At 35.2% G+C, this 21,374-nt stretch overlaps 1 protein-coding gene across 1 annotated transcript in view; it reads left to right on the plus strand.

Moving 5' to 3' along the window:
* Positions 1 to 21,374, plus strand: part of LOC140329754 (inactive N-acetylated-alpha-linked acidic dipeptidase-like protein 2) — an 82,894-nt gene that overhangs the window by 14,725 nt on the left and 46,795 nt on the right. Inside the window, exons 4-5 of the mRNA XM_072410145.1 lie at positions 219 to 359; positions 16,154 to 16,249. Of these exons, the coding sequence (XP_072266246.1) occupies positions 219 to 359; positions 16,154 to 16,249 (237 nt within the window). The remainder of the gene's footprint in view (positions 1 to 218; positions 360 to 16,153; positions 16,250 to 21,374) is intronic.

The following is a 21,374-nucleotide window of genomic DNA, read 5'->3' on the forward strand; positions in this document are numbered from 1 at the left end:
AAAAATGGCAGAACACTGAATTAGTCTGCAGAAAATGTCCATAACTTTCACAGTGTGTTTCCCAGTGAAAATATTGTTGTTTATTATGTTTAGAAAATACACTTCTAAAGATACTTACAATATTCATTATGATATCTGACTTACATTTCTGCTTCCAGTGTGATAAAGGCATTCTGTTCCAATGATATGTGTGTTAACACTATCTATTTTATATTCAGGTGCAAATCGGCTGTATGGAGAAGGAAAATTGTCTTAAGTTCAATGTCAGCTCTGTACAGACACAAGGAGATGCAGACTTCTTTATCAACCAACTTGGAATTCCTGCTGCTCAGTTCATTTTTGAAGATAATAAAGCCAAGGTATTTTAAAACCTAAACATGCACTTTAGTTGTTTGAAAGGCTACTTCATGCTACTTTACAAAAGCAAATGTTTGTACATCAGCACACACCCATGCAAAGACTTGTAATCTCAGTATTTTTTAAACTTGTGAGGCATGTAATCACACAAGCACAGGCTGCAGTGAACACTGCATTTTCTAGGAAGTACATTTTGTTTTGGAAGATTTGTGTGCCTATCTATCCACTGGTAATATGCTTATGCATAACATGACATTAAATATATTTAGAGACCATTTTTAATAAAGAAGTTGGGGAAACACAATTATTTTTAAGATTTAAGAGTCTATTTATAACAGAGAGTGGATTTCAATATCTGTCTCTGTGACACTGATCTGCGCTACAAACACAGTGACCTCGGTGTTCCTCTTCTTCTCATGAAAATGCTTATGAAATATTTAAATAACATCCTTTTCCTTTCATTACATCCTTTTCTTAGACCCAGTGATAACATAAGTAGTACTTCTCCAGCAGGGTTGCAGCACAATCCTTCTGAAAACATTATTATTATTTTTTATATTATTATTATGAATAATAATAATAATAATAAACGGTATTTATATAGCGCTAACAGGTGACGCCAAGAGAGCGTGCCTGAGGGGGCGTAACAATGACCATGTTGTTAACCATTAGAAATATGTCGGGGGAGATTTGAAATTCAGGGGGCTGGATGATGAGTTCTGTTTTATCCAGGTTAAGTTTTAGAAATCTATCAGCAATCCATGACGAGATGGCCAACAGGCAGCATGAAACCTTATCCAGGACTGAAGGAGACAAGTCAGGGATGGACAGACAGCTTTAAGTGTCTTCAGCATACAGATGGTACTGTAAACCAAAGGAGGATGTGAGACTACCGAGCTAGGAGGTGTACAGAGAAAAGAGAACTTGTCCAAGGACTGACACTTGGGGAACACCAAAAGGGAGCAGAGCAGGAGAGGAGGAATTACCATTGAAAGAAACCTGAATGGAGCTATCAGACAGGCAGGAAGCCAACCAAAAGAAATCAGTGTCCCTGATACCAATAGAGCGCATGATTTGGATTAGAAGGGGGTGATCAACAGTGTCAAAAGTGGAGGAAAGATCAAGGAGAAAGAGGAGGGAAAAGTTTCCTTGAGACTTAGAACTGAGGAGGTCATTGGCAACTTTAGCAAGGGCTGTTTCAGTGGAATGGGCAGCAGACTAGATAGGATCAAGGAGAGAATTGGTGTTCACGTAATCAGTGAAGATGCTCAAGAAGATTGGAAATGTTTGGGAGAAAGGAGATAGCACGGTAGCTAGAAGGTAGTGAGGGGTCTAGTGGGGATTTTTTAGGATAGGGATAAGATGATGAGAGAAAAGAGGAGACTTCACCCAGAGTAATAGGGCTGAGGGAAGCTAGTAAAGATTTACAGGTGAAGGGGTGGATATGGTTGGAGACATCATGTCTGATTTTGTAAGATTTTTACACATTTGCACATTTATAAATTACCTTCATTAGAGGCCCAATTTCAGCTACAAAGCTCCACTGAGTAAAAAGAACTCCATGAAGCTTTGCTGCTTGTATACTGCTTCCTTGACTTTTATGAATGAGACAGGTGTCACTGTGTTTATAGCGCAGATCAGTGTAACAGAGACAGATATTGATATCCACTCTCTGTTATAACTGAACTCTTAAATCTTATAAAAAATAATTGTGTTTCCCCAACTTCTTTAATAAAAAGTGTCTTTAAATATGTTTAATGTCACGTTATGCATAAAGATATTACCAGTGGACAGATAGGCACACAAATTTTATCTCTAAAGTAGGTGTCTATGTTTTGAGCAAAGAAGGTAATTGTGGGGGGAGCAGGTGTGGGGTTTAGGAGGGAGTCAATTGTTGAGAAGGGGCTGGGTCGGTTTGAAGCTTGAAAGGAAATGACAGGCGAAAAATAATTTTGCTTGGTGACAGTGCGTGCAGTGTTAAAGTGTTGTCAGCACTGAGGCCAGATTTCTTCCACTTGCTCTCAGCTGAACGAACAGTCTTTTGTAAATGTTTGGTGTGATTGTTGTGCCAGGGTCTGGGGTTGTCAGGATGGGGGTAGCGGAAGATGGCAGAGGCAACTTTATTACAGGAGTACATTATACAAAGTGGCAAACTGAGGTCCATGTAATATGGGTTGTAGTGAGGCTTGTCAGCTTGTTGAGTTCTAGGTGTGGGATAGGAAGAATCAGTTTGAGAGATGGCCTGATGAAAAGGCAGTTCGGCATTGCATCAGCAGAGGTTGAGTTGAGAATCCAGGTGGATAGTTAATGATGATTCAGTCCAAAGGCATGAGATGGAAATTGTCGAGTGTAATGGTGTGTCCAATCCTGTTCCAATTCCTGGTTCAATTTCCTGGAATAATTCTTAAAGCACTTACAATTTGGCACCTAAGATTTGGGCATTACAGTACCCAGCCTCCGTACTTTTCTTAAGAGCACTGATGTAGCCAGCTCTTTGTAGGATTATACAATTTTATAGACCAGTGTGGAGGAGTCAGTGTTTCTAGACAAGCTGCATGATTAAAATAGCTAAAATCCAATGAATGAAAGGTAGGGGACAGCCAGACTGGGGTGTATTGGGCTACTTCATTTTAGATGTCCTCCAGAGTGTAATTGACTTGGAATAGAACTGTTTGATCAAATATTCATCAAAGCAATAGGAACTCCATACTTCTACCAGGACTCATTAAAATAACTTTATTATCCAAGAGGTTGCATACAGTCAATATGTCTTTCTGCCATATGCCATTACCTGGGGAGCATTTTACTCCACCCAAGGTTTAGACTAAACCAAGAAAAATAGAAAAAGAACTGTTAATGTCCATGCATTTCTCATTTCTATTGGATTAAAAAACAAACAACCTCATTATTTTCTTCTTCATCTTCTTTATAACCCCTCCTTGTACACAAGTAGAGATCTCAGAAAGCAGTCAGATCACAATATTTCTGGCAAAATCAACAGGAATTTGTGTCCTTCTGAACAGATAAAACACACTTATAATGGTATATTTACAGACCAAAATGGGAAGGCATAATAGATGTTCAATGATAGGGTTTACACACCCTTTAAAAGTAGAATTCCTTGACTTTGCTACTGCTAATTTTCTAATTATTGATTTTCACAAGTGTAGAGTATAGAATTTACCAGACACTGGAACAATTGTTCCTTTTGCGATACCACATTGTTAATTGAAATGTCTGTGCTCGCAAGCGTTATGTTAATAGGGAGGTTTTCAATTTGAATACACTACTGCACCTGCCTGAGAAAAAATTACGTTAAATTAAATATAATGCTGAGGTTTCTGTAAAAGAGAAAATAAAGCAGATGCTCACTGATTAAGAGTGCAGTGTTTAAGACAAGCTTTTGGTCGAATGCACATTTTTCCTGTCACTTAACAGCTGTTCAACAGTTTGTGTTCGAGATCATAGTAGTTACCACCTAGTTTATAATTAAAAGGAATAAATGTAATTACGTACAGCTTATTCAAAAGGTATTTTATAGGTTTTTATCTGGGGTGATGGGTGGACAAAATTATACAGGTTATGTTTAAAATGTGAAAAAGGAGTGCATCCAACTCATTTTGTGTTAAAAAAAGAGAAAAAAAACATTGGCCAAAACTGGTTTCTGGGTGTTTTTCCATTTAAAGAAAAAAGTGAGACAAATAATGAAACCTGAGAGGATATACATTACAAATAGGAAAATATTCCAAAAGCACAAAACAAGGGGCCATAGGCCCAAACTACACAGACCCACCAGAGGGATATTGGTAACTTGATCATGCAAGATGGATGAACATTCAGATTATATATAAGATTTGTACCAGTTGCAGTCTCTTATAAATTCTAGTCCTGATTAACACATATAAGAGAATTTTCCTATCTTTCCAAAAAGACTCTTTAATCAAGTGCTTTACCAACAATTTATGAGCCATTGACTGAATAGAGAAAATATTCGAAACAATGTGCCATATCTCAGACCCCGCAACTTAGTACAAGTAATATGAAAGTACTAGAAAGATAAGGTCTCTGACAACAATACATATGCAGCCAATTACTCAAATGATGGAAATACGGGGAAATATCAACCACAAAATAAGAGGCATTTAGCAAAAGAGGAAAAATAATGTTAGTTTTGGAATAAACCAGGCAGTCCAGCTATCAGAGAATGGAGAAGAGTACCAAGAACACATAGCAAGCTTCATATTGCAACTCCTCCCAAGATGCTGATGACCCTAGTGTGTCCAGGCTTTCCCTGGACCATACCCAGACTGTGCATGAAAAAGGTAACTAAGTCACAAATAAAAGAGTGGTGGGAGTACCTCAAATCAAGCCAAAGTTGACCCTGTGTGTGGAATTAAACCAGCTTGAGGATATCAAATTAAACATAACATTGGACATAGAAAAAAAACTAATTAGATAGGAGTCCACTAGAGCAAAGCCCACAGCATGCTCAAATCAGTCAAATTGAGATTAAAGAAGAGCTCATAATAAGAGAGTCAACAGAAGGGAATAGAGTGGACCATAGATCCAAAGAGGTAGAAAGTTTTGTAAAAGCAGAGACATTTTATAACATAGCAAAAGAAAGAGCTCTGTATAGAAGTCCAGTTACCTTGTTCCAAAATATTAAATTTAAAGGTAATCTATCCATGTTTAGTTTTTAAAAGAATAGACAAGGGTAAAACCTATGTCAAGTATTGTATTTCTATTGATGGTAAATCCAGTTGCTTCCTTCCATAGTGACAGAGGTCACTAAGATTGGAAAAAGGGGAATTTTCCCCAAAAGGGACACATACAGCAGTAAAAATCACTAAAAGACCTGGCTCTCTTACTACTCTATGAAAAGCTGACAAAAAGTTTGAGCAATAGCAGACCACATTTTCATGAAATGAACACTGAATAGACTCTTCTATGTTCACCAACCCATTATCTGGTCATCTTTGAAAGCTTCTTCAACAGTTCACAGATCTAGCTTTCTTTAAACCCTGATTGCTCCTTTATTTTGGCACCAAAACTATACATGGAGTCATGTGTAAGGTTTTAATGTCAAATTTGTAGTCAGTAGATGGAGAGGATGTTCATTACTTACCTTGACTAATTCACAGCCCCTAAACCTGTCCTTATGGATTAGTAGCCTCAGACTGGACTGGTTGCCTAAATTGGTTGAACTTGTCACATCATGTTCCATTTACAAGATACTTTATGGTTCTAAATATTGTGTGTGTGTGTGTGTGTGCAACTGTTGTTTTTTTTTTTTTTTTTTTTAAGCCAATGCTATAAAACATTATACATTTCAAACTTGCCTACCCGGCTTCTTCTGTCATTTGAAACCATCACTACTTCCCACACTACATATCTCACATCCTTTGTGTGTGAAATTCCCCCACCTACTAGATTGTAAGCTCTTCGGGGCAGGGTCCTCTCCTCCTGTATCACTGTCTGTATTAGTCTGTCATTTGCAATCCCTATTTAATGTACAGCGCTGCGTAATATGTTGGCGCTATATAAATCCTGTTTAATAATAATAATAATAATAATAATACATATCCTGAGAATGCATATACTAATAAAAACCTATAGTCAAAATTCTTGATAAAGTTATATTTTTCCTGGGAATATGTCATACATTTTATGCTGTCTTCAATCCACTTTTTTATTGCTCTATCTGGTGATTGAAGTTCCACTCACACAACATTACTTTTTACCACCTAAACTGTATCAAAAATTTTTTGTATATATTCTAAATACAGAGACACTTACCTGCAGAAGAGATCTGTAAAAATCCACCTGCCATATAAAATCCACTCTTCAATGGCATTATGTAATTACATGGTCTATCAAACTAATCTTATTTGAAAATGATGCTGATTTCTAAAAGAAGGGTATATCACAAGTAATATATGCAAGTAGTGTTGAGTGTTGCCAGTTTGACATTGCATCCCTTTTTGAAAAGCACGAACAGTGATATTTATTTCCTCTAGAATATGCATAACTTTTCTGAAGGTTACTTTTAAGTGTCATTACAATCCTCAAAAGGCATTTTGTTTCAAAGTGGAAGGAAATAAAATGTACCAAGTGTCTTAAGTCATCAGTGAATTGCATTTTTTTCTTTAATCCTGTAAGAAATTTGTCCATTTTTTATTGTTCTTTCTCTTTACATGAGAAAAAAATCACTTTGTTAACATGAAGCAGAGGAACTTAACTAAAGGTAATAATAATTTTCTTTGTAAATGTGACATTAAAGCAGTATTTTTAGTTTATTCAAATTCTTTCTGCTGTAAAGGGTAGTGACTTTTATAGTACAAATGCAGACATAATGGGCCTGGTTTGCTAAAGAAAGTGAACATGAGAAGGAATAAATCACTATAGTAGGCTTGGAAGGTTTGCATTAGAGCATGTGTGCCCAAACTGAGAATACCAGCAAATCATACACTAATGTGCAGTACATACACTGCAGTCCTGGTTTGTCATGCTTGTTATTTATACTGATTTCTTTCCTTCTGTACCTATAAGGAACTGTAAGCTATGTGCTTGTTAACATTTGACCCCAAAAAATTATGTTACCAGGATACTAAGAACAGCAGTTCATAAACAAAATCTATACTCTGTGATGTCAAATGTGTAAAGAAATGGTGTATTTATGGATATTTTATTATTAGAAACCTGTAAAAAGGCAGTTGTGCATAACATTGTACAGTACAAAAATGACATTTTTCTACCAATTTCACTAAAACATATGAATAATAATCTAGATTAGTTTAAAGTTGCACTAGGTGAAATCTTACGGGGTTAATAATATTGAATTGTTGACCTATGAAAAGAGTGCAACCATTTTAGGATTTAAGCAAGGATGAGATGATACTGGGGACTTCAAACAATTTAGAGAAAGCAATTTATAATTGGAAAGTAAGGTTAGCACATTTCTGCCTTGATGAAGTACATTAATTATGTGTGAAAAATGTTGGCATGTATTACCACACTGGCTGGGGGTGATTCTGCCCCCTGCTACTTGAGTGAGTATTGTCAGCTGACCACACAGAGAACAAATATAGAGAACCTTACACTGTGACCACTTCCTCAATAGGAATGATCCTGTAAAGAATGTTCAACAGATACGTGCAATATTAGATGGATTGTTTTGATATGTAGGATCTTTGGACAGTAGTTTGCTTTGGTAACATTGTCGTCTTATTGTGGACGGGTATGAGACTTATTGATGTGATTTTTGTAATTTCTTATAAATATACAAATAAACAAAGAGTTCTAAAGGCACACAATGCAATACTGTATACAATATTGCTGCCATAACCCATATGCATTAAATAAAATATTTAAATTTAGTTAAATTCTAATGGTATTTATTTAACCACCCATCTGTTTACGTGGTATGTCACTTCTCTCTTTCATGCCATCTGAAGAGGAAGTAAGACTATTTTCCCCAGGAGAGGCTTTGAAATCCAAAAACATGATTTGGCTTGAATGGAGTTTTATTTTGAGAATACAGCTGGGAGAAGGGGTCATGGGATTAAATCATTAGATATGAAAGAGTTCAGCATAACAGTAAATACTCCAAGAGATAGCACATGGGTAGTTACTTTCTCCAACAATAAATCCCATGCCATGGAAAGCCTGAATATATATTACAATACTGTACGCAATATAGGTATTATAACCCATTCCAATGTACCTAAATAATAGTTTGCATTGAAAGATTGGTATTTTTGCAACTGCAAAATAAAAAGAGATTAAGTGATACTTAATTATGGCCCTACTCTGTAGAAACCTGAGGACATCTTTCCAACCCTTTTCCCACATTGCTTTATAAGCAAATGAGGAATACACATTGTGCTATTGTTTTGTTTTCTCAGAGTTGCCCTTCATTTGAGATGACTTTGGTATTTACACATTGGCCCTGATTTATTAAAGCTCTCCAAGGCTGGAGAGGATAGACTTCCATCAAAGATGCTGGGTAATCCAGCAAACCTGGAATGGATCTGGTCCAGGATTCAAGACATTTGCTATAAATATGCAAATTATTTTGGAGAAATACATTCCAGGTTTGCTATATCACCCAGCTTCACTGATAAAAGTGTATCCTCTACAGCCTTGGAGAGCTTCAATAAATCAAGACCAATGCATCAACGGTGAAATCTATTTTAAAATGTCAGTGCAGGAGCTGGAGCTTATATTGTTGTCTGTTTGTGACTTAAAATACTCTTTAAAATGAACCATCATGATTATCATAGTGTATGTTCCAACAGTACTGGTAAGGATAGACATCATTTGATTAGTTAATGGCAAGGCCAGGGTATAGTCCTGGGATAGGTGGGGCTTTTTTTTTTTAATGAACAAAACTGGAAGCACAGAATAAAACCTGGACCTAAGATACACAGTAATCACTAGGCACAAAGGAGTTATTTAAAGAAAAATAAATGGTGTGTGCAGTTAATTAGCAGTGAGCTAGTTTATACATTTAGGTGGACATGACAGATTCACTTTTACTACTTTGATGCTAATGTTGCCTTCTTATTTAGGTGAGTATTATACATGTGAAATTAAGTTTTAGGACTTTTAAAACTTTTTGATGAAGATTTAAGAAGCTGAAGGACTGCCATTGTACTTTGCTCAGCAGTGATTTGCAAAATCTTAATATTAGACCATTTAATCCATAGACTGTTATTGCACCATTGCCTTATGTTTTCTGATAATGATTTCATTTCCAGTTCATTGTGATTATAAGCAGTTATCTCATTTTGCTTCCTAGCAACCGCTATAAATATTTTCAATATCCCATTATTATTCTTGTTATATACAATTAAAGATTCAGGCATATTATTCACATTTATACTGCAATTCTTTACAAGCCAACTTTGAATAGACTGTTACTTTTTCTGTGGCACAAAAAAAACAATTACGATATTCTGGATTTATTGTCACATCATTAATTTTTCTAAACATTACTGGACATTTGGGGAAAAATAGTACAAGCTGCTGAGAAAGCTACAGGAATCCATTGCTCTATAGCTGAATATGGTTTTATAGTTACATTCAAAATAGAATTAAAAAAGCATTTTAAATAGTCCATGTTAGGTAAAAAGAATTTAAAGAAATAATTAGAGAAAATACCCACCTTCTTCCCCTATGCCTACTCGTATGGGTGTAAACATCTGGATGGATCCCATATCATGTAAGGAGGGCTTGTACATCATTCATAAATACATTGTAAAATTGTCACAAAGTAATTTTTACTGTAACTCAGTAGAACAATCAAAGGAGTGCTCTTTTAGTTACTTGTGGTGGTCTACTTTTAAAGCAGTGAATCTGACATTTGGCAACCTTTCCTGCTGGAGAATCAATCACTGCCATTAAAAACACATGGACTTGGATAGTTCTCCACCAGAGAATGCTCCTTAATGTCAGATTCACTGCTTTATAAATATAATGACCCCAAAATGTCAGCTTCAGCAAGTGATTTTTTTTTCTTAGTAGCTACTTTTTTAAGTTCCTAATAAGCCTTAGCTAACTATAATTATACTTGAATCCTACACCATTTTGGGCTGTAAAGAATATATAGACAATGAACCAATATTGTATAAAATAATTGTACATACACAGAATAATATGTTCATATGAGTTTTCATAAAACATACATTTAATGTTTTTTAAATGGATACATATTGTAAATAGAAAAAAAAACTAGGTAGCAGAGGGTTTTTTTTGGCAAAAGTCTGTTTTGTGATAATGTTTGAAATAGGTAAGTATGCAATTAAATAAGGACATGTCGCATTCATGCAACTGGTTCATACCTCTTCTCCTCTTGTGGGGATTTTGGACTCAGAACTATAGATTTGGCTGTTGTAATACAGTGATTGTTCAGTAGTTCCAAGATATGTGAACACTTAGTAGTACAAGGAAACATAATAGTAAGATTTCTAAGTCTTAATTCCTGTTGTGTTTTGCCCTGTGAGGTAGAGCAGTGTTTCTACTGGTAACTGTGTGAAGTATGGTCTCCAGCTTGTTGTTGTGTCAAAGACTAGGACTTCCATTAATTCACAGCTCACCTAATATAGGAATCCCAACAGGGGAGAAACGTGTCTGGAATTGAGACTTATGAATTGACTATTCTGTACCCATATCTATGCCATTGTCACTAAATAGACTTTTGCCAAAAAAACCTTTGCTACCTAGTCACTTTCTTGTTACAATATTCTTCCTAGGGGTTGGCATTCATCCTAAATCTTGAGAAAGAAAGAAATAACACCTTAACTACAATCTATAATGCATAAATGTATTCATAGATTAAAGCCCTGTCCTTGGCTCCTTTCATGTGCCTATGCATCATGAGATTTCTACATTGTAATGAAAAAGAATTTGTTAAAATACCTTGTTTTTTCTCCCCTGTAAGCCAGACCCTTCCTCTATTGTCCAGTGGCCGGGATTATCAGAAAGACCTTGCTGGTTTCCTATTTATTGAAGTATTATTGGTGCTACATTGCACTTTATGTCATCAAAGGGTTGCAATCGACTGGGGAAAAAAAATGGGACAGGTTGTACGGAAAGGGCAATGTCTGTGGGGGTGAAGAATAGGTCTGCACTTGTTCCATTTAACCCATTAAGTACTGGTGAGAACCCCACTGCATAAATATATTCAAAAACAGCCAACATACTGTATGTAATAGGTGCAACTGAATGCAACTGTGCATTATTTTGTTTTTCATTAACTACAAGCTTTAAAAAGTGATGCACAGCAATCCTTCGCCTTTAGTAGTGAGAATCACCATATTTTGAGGCAAAGACAGTATCATTCACTAATCTCCAGCTGTTATTCTATATTAACAAGGTATGTTTTATTGTTTTAGAGTTAAAGAAAATATTTAATACAATGAAAAGTAAAAGCATATTTCCCTTAAGGAAAAGATACAAAATGTAATTGTTGCAGTTCTTTTGTTCTCTTTAAAAGCTGCAATTCTTATAGTATTTTATCAAACTCAATTCTTGGAGTGTAGGATTCCTGGTTCGCCACTGGAGCATTTTTAATTTCACAACAGGATTGTTTTAACTTAGCATTTATCATAAATATACAGTAGTCATAGCAGGCTAAGAATCGTATGTGAATCATTGGTTGTTCTCTCTAATTTTTAATTGAAAAAAAGTTAGATCTGATCATCTGAGTCGATTTTGACTCTGATCAGAGCTGTTCTGAGCTCAGATTTGAACTTTGACCACACTTAAATTCTTTCTTATTTGTCACAGGTGGTGGAAGGGAATTGACCTGAGAAGATTAGAAAATCTTCCTGTGCAAGAAATTGTTTTTTAATAATAAAGTTATTATTAGCCTCATAGGTAGCTTTCAAAAATCTAGCAACTTCCGGACCCAGGGAGTGCCGGATATTTGAAATTTCCGTATTTTTGTTCTACCTTCACACACAGGCCAGCCTTTCTCTCGCTGCACCCGCGGACATCTGGCACAGTTCAAGAGAGCAAGCAGCAGGGACGTATTTAGTGTAGTAAACAAGACCTAACAGCTGTTTCTGCAGAACAGCGCCATCAAAACATATGTGGCCAAACAGTGTACAATAGTACCTGTATTGAAAATGTGTGTCTAAAATTCATGCCCGAAATCTAAAGGAAACGGATTATCGATGTGTTCGATTGTCAACTGTATAAATTATTTAGAATATACATAATTGTTGTTATTATGAACCAATAATGACCATATAGTGCTGTCTGCAAACATGATATGTGGACTGATGTATGTAAAGCATGCTATAAAAATAAAATATTTATACAATATGCATAATATTATATACATAGTTTTAGTCATAACCCTTCTATTATGGGCAGCTTAAATATTTTCCTCTAACACTGTGTGTATATATATATATATATATATATATCAGCCGTAAATGCCCACACATACACTTTAACCTCTGCATACAACCACTAGCTGGCTGTTTATATGTTGAAAATGCATACTCACCTTAAGTTAATACATTATTTTTCTTTATGATACTCTTCTGCCCACATCGTTTGAACACTCTAGGGAGACTGGTTGTATACCTTTTTAGTTCTAGAAAATTAAATGATTGTGAAACTCTCCTATAGCTTTATGGGAAAAGAAAACATTTTGGAACGGATCACTAACTCACATTTATTGTCTGTCAACTTACAGAACTCATCCCACTTCTTCAGCGGCATAGCATTAGAATTTCCATTAGTATACTATTTGAGGCATGCAGGAATATAATGATGTGTTTGGACTTTTTAACATTGTCTTTAAACTGAATTACAAACCATAAGTAATCATCAGTAATTCTCAGTTTTCTATACTGGAAATTATTTTTAATAGTTACTTTTCTGGTTTGTGTGTAGCTTATAAAGTGGACGTCATTCATAACAGATAAACAAGATAGGTATACAGTAGGTGAGCAAAATTAACCTTAATTTTATGGAATAATTGAAAACAATAGTTTCATATGACCTGACAAATTGTAGAATACAGCTGTGCAATTGCTCTCATGAGAAATAGTTCATCTGAGGAAACATACTGAAAATGTTATCACCGTACTACATACCAATTAATTTTTTATGGCCGCATCCTTCCAGTTAGATTAAGATTCACTATGTGTTTCTACAAAATAAACAGAACCATAAAGAAGTGTTATATTTTTTCCTTTATATTTACAGTAGCTTAGCAACTGTATTAGCATAATGTTTAAGTTACCTTGTGTTTTAAAATTAAATTGTCTAGCTTACACAAATGTTTCCAGCAAAATGTTAATATACTGAGTTATATTAGATTCTGAATTTTTTATCTTTACATTGGTAATTTAGGCCTTTGTATGTTTTGTGATAAACCTGCAGGTTTATTACCTCTTGAAGATTGATTTATTGGTATAAGCCTTCTATTTATTCCATCCAGTGCTTGTCTACTTATAGGAGAACAATGGATATTAGTTGATCAATGCCTGTTACCTGCAGTTTCATTAGAACCGGAACAAGATCAGGATGTTTAAAGAGTATCTATAATCTAACTAAACATCCATATTAGATCGAAGTTGGGAAGGAAGTTTACATTCTCATTTATTTGTTTCAAGCAGACTTCCTGATATAAAAAGTCATTATGCATCTGCTATTCACACCATCATTAAACAAATGTATAAAATGGTGTTCTTACTTCCATTTTGTAGGAAGCCAAAACTGTAAATTAAAAAGAAATTAATCTTTACAGCAAAGAGTAGACATTCTGATATTGGAGAACTAAATGTAACCCAAAGATCCTTGCCTATTGGAGCACTGCAAAGAAACTGACATGAATGAAGTATTGTTGATGGACTACATTTCCATCTCTGGAGCATGTAGGCACATATCCTTTGGTGTGCAGAAACTGTTAATTTTGGAAGGTTAATGCTAAAAACTCTCATCATTTTTTTCTGGCAATGGGCAAAGGTGGTACATACAGGTTTCCCCTCCTGCCCTCTTGCTGGATTGTTTTAACACAATGACAGGAGTTCTGCCTAGATGAGCTCATGTTATTGTTCAGCCAAACAGGCCACTGTAATATGACAACTGTCATGGTTCTGGGTTAGCCGAGTGTGTGACTGAGGCAGTCAATTAAAATGATTCCAGTCTTTTGACTGGAATCATTTTAATTCAGAATTATTTAGCTCCAAACACCTCTAGGTATGATAAACCGTAGCACCAAAGGAAGAACTGCTTTGGAGAAAAGTAAAGCACACAGAGTAATAGCATGTGAACAGGATTGGGATAAGGTTACAAACCTGATGATTCTGTTATTCATTTGTTTTTGGGCTCACCTTAGCAGGCTGCACTAATATGTGTGGTTCATTAAAAACAGATTTTGTTTCTTTATGTTGATATGTTCTGGTTACATTGTATACATTTCTTCAAGGCCCCTTTCATAATAAAAAAATAACCTAATAGGATCTTTTAGTAGTTAAGTAGTTAGCTAGGCTTAAAAAGCAAAGATCCATTAAGGACAGTCTTTCACACCAAAATATGTAGAGTTAGTATAGAAGTCAGTCGAACTCCATTGTGTAGTTTTCTTTGTTGTCTCACGTTTAGAGCTATTGAAGTTCTATAGAGGCCCTGATTCTTTTAGCAATATACCTCATTATAAAGTTTCACTGGCATATGGCAATACAGGTAAAATGTGTAATTGTATCCTTCTGCTCTGCGATGTAGCTATATGCTGTAGAACAGTAGTCCCCAACCTTTCTGACATTTATCTACATCCTATACTACTCTGCTGTTATCTCCACCTGGTGGGCTGTCCGGTGGCAGAGATGCTGGGAATGGCAGAGAAGTGTAAGCCTTACATACATGGCTGTCTATTCTCTGCAGCTCCTGTGTAAGTAGTGTGAGGACAGCGGCCCCGGCTCCCGCTGGTTGCGCTCCTGCTGTCACACAGTCACTAGCTTTAGAGCAGTGTAAGAAGGGCCTGCTTTTGCCTCCTGGTATTTGCGGCCCCCAACTCACCACCTACGGACCAGCACCGATCCAAGGCCTTGGGGTTGGGGACCACTGCTTTAGAAGGCGCTTTCCAAATTACTACAAACAGTTGTTCAACACATAGGATTAACACTTTGTACAGAAAACACATGACACTCCAGCACCCACTATTTGCTCGTGAGTTTGAGACCTTCAATGGTTGATGATGTTCACCTATATTCTGTGATTAAACAGCACATTTGAATGAGAGTAGCTTTCCCATCAAATCAGGCAATAAACGTAACTATATTCCCTTTCTGTCAAAAGCTGCTTTATTATTAGAATTACAAACCAATTTGCTCCAACCTTGAGTCTGTCAGCATCAATCATGTAATCACCTGGCATTTTCCTTAGCAGTTACAAGATAGATTGCTATTTTACACTAATTTTATTTGATAGAAGAAAACGTTAGATCGATTGCACCTAATCATAGATTCTGTGTATAAAAAGAATGTAATGATTATGATGCTTCAGTTAATGAATAAACCATATGGCACCAATCCATTTCTATTGCCATCAAACATATGTATATCAGTACTTTGATAACTTCAAATTAAATATAAAGGCACTCGGCATCAGGCAGTTCTATTTTGCATTTCTTTCTGTAAAAGATAATAGTTTTGTATTTAGTTTGCACCTTCGTGCTAACAAAATCATTTAGGCCACACAGAATGAATACATTTGTGCCAGGGACTCCAGCCTAACTGTGAATGTACTAGTGAAAGAAATAAATATGAAGTGACAAACCTTTCAAAGGATTTATAATTATGATCAGTGTGTCTAGTGATCTCCAGACTATTTTCACACTTCACAAGTCCATTATACCTGGTTTAGCTTTCAAGCCACCAGTGAACCCTTCAGCAGCTCATAAGCAATAAATCAGCATTACTACTCTGTCCAGTATGCAGGAATATGATCCAGGAAACTGTAATGCTAGGGCTAAAAATAGTGAAATAGCCTTACTGACTATGCAGTATGAGACAGATGTATGAATTAAAGCAATTGCTTTTATTGCCTAAATTATTATTTAATTTATAGAGATGTGTAGTATGTTGGCACATTAAAAATAGATAATAATTAAAAATATTTTGACTTTAAATGTTTTTGGAATTTCTGATCAGAACATTTCCACCCTGTATTTGATAATACCTGAATCCACCGAAATAAAACAAACCATGTTTTTCTTTGTTTTTATTTACATCACAAATGTGTATATTTATATTAAATTCCTTATTATATTTCATTCTAGACATTAAATGTACGCTCAGAAGTATTTTTCCCAACCAAAGAAGATTCTTACCAACAAACAGGTCTTTCTTTTCATCGCCATGCATTTATTGCCAAGGTAAGCCTATCTATGTTTATCTATAAAAAAAATATATTATTTTTTGTGAATATATCATTTTCTTTTACCTTCAGCCATCTACCAAAGCAGAGACGTTGCTAATTGTGCACTGACTGCCTAATAATGTATTAATATATGTTCTTGTGTTAACAAAGTCCAGAATCTTGTCTTCTGATTTTTCAGCTTGCATTTAAGCCCTGAAGAAGGGGGATGACTTTACCCTGAAAAATATTTGCTTGTTGTGTTAAATTTAAATATAGGATTTACTCTCGACCCCACACATTTCTTTTATTTTTTTATAAAAAAATCATATCTCCATCAGTCCCCTGTGAATGAATTCACAAATGGCCCTACCACATTCACACATATGAAAGAAGGGAAGATCATAATTAACTTACCAGTATATTTTGGTATCATGGAAGAAAATTGCAGCATCTGGAAGAAAACTTATAAAGTCTCAGGAGTAGCAATCCCTGAACTGCAAATAAAGATTCTAGCCTTATAACATTTAGAATTCAGTTTTTTAAAAAAATGTTTAAAAGCTGAAACATTTTTTAAAAGTGTAAAACTAAAAAATAATTTTACAGTTAGATTTATATAAACTATTATTTTTATATGTTTATAAGGCTACCCTTTTCCGCTTTACTGCATCTGTGTTAAAGAGAAAACTTCCCCCAGAATGACGTCATGATACCAGAACCTGCCCACTGTCCCATCGCAGGTCTGAGCCTGTGATGGGAGATTGGGTGGCTGCTGCACCCTCACCTTCTGGCGAACTGTCTAAACTCTGTCTAGTCCTCTGCCGTGGACCACCAAAAAATTATTTTCAAAATAAGAGTGGGCGCGCATAACAATTCCCAAAAAAAAGTGAGGGCACAGTGTTCCCAACCGTGCCCACCCCACTACACCCCTGATATTAATGAACTATGAGCCATGGATTTAGTAATTGTAGCAGAGGTTCCCTGGTATTTCAAAGGGTTTACCTGTGTGCAAAAGGTTGAGAAAGGCTGGTCTAGAAAAATGTATGATGCTAAGTGATGACAGTGTGTGTGGGTGTGGGGCGGGGTGTGAGTGACTGCTCTTGACTATGTTAATCAATAGAAATCCCGGCACTATATAAGCAGTCCAGCCCTCTAATGATCATTAACAAATATAAATGCTCACCACTCATTTTATTGATAGCACGTTGTATGCAAACAGTAGTAACACTGGTGAGTGAATAATAATAGCGGGAAGTAGCTGCCTACTGTTTTTTTTAAGGTCCAATCAGTTGGCAAAGCAAGCTTTGGTTTGGCCTTAGCCAAGTGAGATTGTTTTTTCAAAGCAAGCAAAAAAATGTTTGAACAATACTAGTGCTATACACATCCCATAATTAAAAAACTATTGAAATTAAATAGTTTAATGAAATTAAATAGTTTATTAATCTTTTATTCATTCAGAGAATGAAGTAAGGTAGATGTCAAGCTAATTTTACCATTTAAGAAAAATATTATCATTGTTTCATAACTTTTATTGCCATATGTGAAATTTAAATGTATTCCATTGATCTATCAACCTAATATTACCATATAGAACTTCTAGCCTAGCTTTTTCTTTCCTCCTTTTTTTTTTATTTATTTATTTATTTTTTTTAATGCATGTACAGGAAATTTAGTACAGCTCTTGAAATAAAGGCAGACAAAACATTTTCCCCAAGCAAAAAAAGAACAATTAGAACCAGCACAACGTAGTGTATAGATCATTCTCAGTGAGACTGCACAAACTGGCCATTCCTGCTTGAGATCCTCGAAATAGCCAAAGCTATTTCCACAATGCTTCAATCATTGATTACATATTATGTTTAAAAAAAAGAAACAAAACCAGGGAGTCACTGACAACACGCAACAAAAAATATTTACAAGCATTCTCAGATGCTTAGACAGCATAAGTGTCAGAGGCCTTGCAAAATAAACTGTGGAACACATCAGACTGTGTGAGCACCTGACAGTCATAATACACAGCACCTGGGTTTTTAGTACACATTTAAAACTTTACTATAATACACGACAATGTTCAAACTTCAAATTAGGTTTGATTTTTTTCCTGTATTTTTCTATTTTTAATAAAACTTTTTTAACTAATAAAACACAGTGCTTTACCCAGTTAGGAATTCATACCCTTATTTGCACATAGGATGGCTACATCTATAAAATGTGAATTAATAAAAAAATGATTTATGCTTTTTAGGTATCATTTTATGAGTGTATCTGCTGTTTGATAACAATGATGCAATCACGTGAAATGCGGACTTTGCACTTTTTGATTCTCCTGAACATTTGCCAATAGGTTTAAGTGACCTGCAGAGAACACACCTTTTAGGCAAAGTACACATGTGCAATGGTTCTCTTCCAATAATTGGCTCAGGTCTGACATCGGACGAAAATCTTTCGTTTGTATAGTGCTCATCGTCCATCGCCTGAACAACCGTCCTGGCGGATCCAAGGAGGATGGACCATCATAATGGAAGTGAAGGAGAGACAGGGCAGTGAGTAGCCGCTCCATCATTCTTCCCCTCCCCTCTCCATAGAGCAAAACGGTGCTGTATGTACAGCACTTGTTCATGCATCGTGCAGTTGTTTGTCGTTTAAAAGGATAGTGAAAGATGAAACCTCAATGCAGATAAAGTTCTAATGAGTAGGGATAAGCTGAATTGACAGCTAATTGACAGTCAATTCAATTTCTGGAAAAATTACCATTTTGGTGAAATGCCATGTGAATAGGTAAGTCAAAATTAAGTGGTGAGTGGATTTTACAATAAAGAAAGAGAAAAATACCTGACTGCATAACAGGTAAAATGAAAAATATCTAACTGACAGTACAAAATAATCAAACATTTGTGAATAGGTCGGGAAGTAAAAATACAAAATAAGTTCCTTTGACATGCCATTTTTCTGCCTCCATCTTTCTTTTCCCCTAGAAGGCCAGAATCATAAATTACTTAGTCATGTAGTTACATTGCTGCTTTTCATCTATGTACAGTCTGAATGAATAATAAGGAGAGGACTAGGGACCTGCTTTATCCTACCTGCATCAGGCTGATACCATTGTTCTCCCAGACTCATTGTGGTTAATTAAATAAGAAGTTGAGAGTCGTCAAATAATTAGTGTATGTATTCACTTCAATTATCCATAAAAGAAATGTATTTTTGGCATCATTTTCCCAAAAGCAGCATAAAAAGGTGAAGACATCACCATTTTTACTGTTGTGAAAATTGCAGTGTGATTTTAATTGAACTTGTTAAAGAAGTGTATTTCATTAATTCAGACATATAAATTAAATACAAACATAAAATGTCAAACCTAACAGTATCTCGTATGTAACCCGGGGACTACCTGTATATATATATAAATAATCCTTGATCATAATTTCCAATCGTGTCAAAAGCAATTTACTTTTCAATTTTTTACCCAAAATTATGTATTATGCAAAATTTTATTTGATGATTTTATATTTTAAGGGAATAGTCAAACATTTTATTGTGTGCAGCAGTCTCAGCTTCTTTAGTAAATCAGTTTCCTTCCTTGAGACAGACATTGAAATTGTACAATGGCACTGTTGTTTGACAGGACTGTCTATAGATAAAAAAAAATTTCTATTAATTTAATGGAAAGTTTATGTATATTGTGACATATCAACAATGTATTCATACAACTTGCAAATCTAACTAATAGGTCTTCTTTAAATTGTGAGTTAAACCTATTTAAATAATAGCAGATACTATTTTATACAATTTGTATTCATTTTATTCTAGGAAAGGTTTTTAGATGGTTTGTTTCGACAAGAAACAAACTACCACTTAATTTCAAAATGATATATGTCTTGTCTAAGTCCACAGGGAGAAATGCAGGTGCATATATGAAATTCATTGTTCCGCTAGAGTATATCTGTGATAAATCCACCCTGATTGTGCTCAGTTTATTCTGAGGAAATTTTTGTGCTCAAAGATTTACTGTTGGATACCCAAATTCCCTTCTTGTTGGACAGCTGTGATCATAATATCCTGACTTCATAAAGATGAGCAATCTGTTCCCTCTAAAGGGAGTACTAATGGCAATCTGTTTATAGATTTAATTTCTTAAAATGACCTGTATTTAAGAACCAGAAAATCTTCTTATGATTAACCCTCTGTGTATTAATATATGCTTATATCAAGCATTTACCTAAACACAATCTAAGCTAGTTTAAAGTAAAAATGGAGGCCATCTCTGAAAGAAAATATGAAATCAGCGGTCTGGACTATGCTTGTGTTTTTAGCCTTAAAGTGAACCTATTCCAGACGATGCATGCTTTACACAAAAGTATTAATGTATTTATATTTTCTAAATCAGTAAAAGCAATACCCTAATTCATCTATGTAGCTAAAGGCGTTGTGAAGAAATGCATTTTCAACATTATCAACAGAAAGAGAGAACACCAGGGAGAAACTAGAGTTATTATTTTCTGCAATAGCACACTAACATAAAGTGATACATTTTACTGATTTGGCATTACCCCTATCTTATCTTTACTAAATTAGTCCTACATGTTCTTAACATGTTTTATTGTTCACTCTAAAGTCACTTATATGGTAGGTGCATAAAAAAGATTGCTAAAATAGGCAAAAAGCACCAACAAAATCATGAAGAATCTATGTGTGCAGTAAATGTATACAAATGCATAGATCATCTCACATCTCAAATTACTGGTTTATTTACTGCATATCCGGGAATATTATTATGGACCTATGGAATACATATAAACTAGATTGCATACTAGCATGAAAAAAGGCTTTAGGTAAGATTTTACCCAGGTGATGATAAGGTAATGTGGGAATGAACTGGTATGAGCGTAACAAAATAAGTTACACCATTCTGTCATGGCCAATCAAGATGGTTGAAGATTGTAAAGAGGAAGAAAACAGGGGTAGGCGTGTGTAGCACAGGTTTAGTTTTGCTTTAACAAGCATCTTGGTGGCAGCATTTACATTAATTTTATAGAAGATTTTGTCTTGTGAATTTTGGGAAGATAATTAGGTAATTTCGCTTAGCAAAGTGAAATTTCAATTTCAAGGGATATTTAGCTTAGTGAATGTGTTAAAAAATCACT

The sequence above is a fragment of the Pyxicephalus adspersus genome, chromosome 4, assembly GCF_032062135.1.
Source record: "Pyxicephalus adspersus chromosome 4, UCB_Pads_2.0, whole genome shotgun sequence".
In the NCBI taxonomy this organism is placed as follows: domain Eukaryota; kingdom Metazoa; phylum Chordata; class Amphibia; order Anura; family Pyxicephalidae; genus Pyxicephalus; species Pyxicephalus adspersus.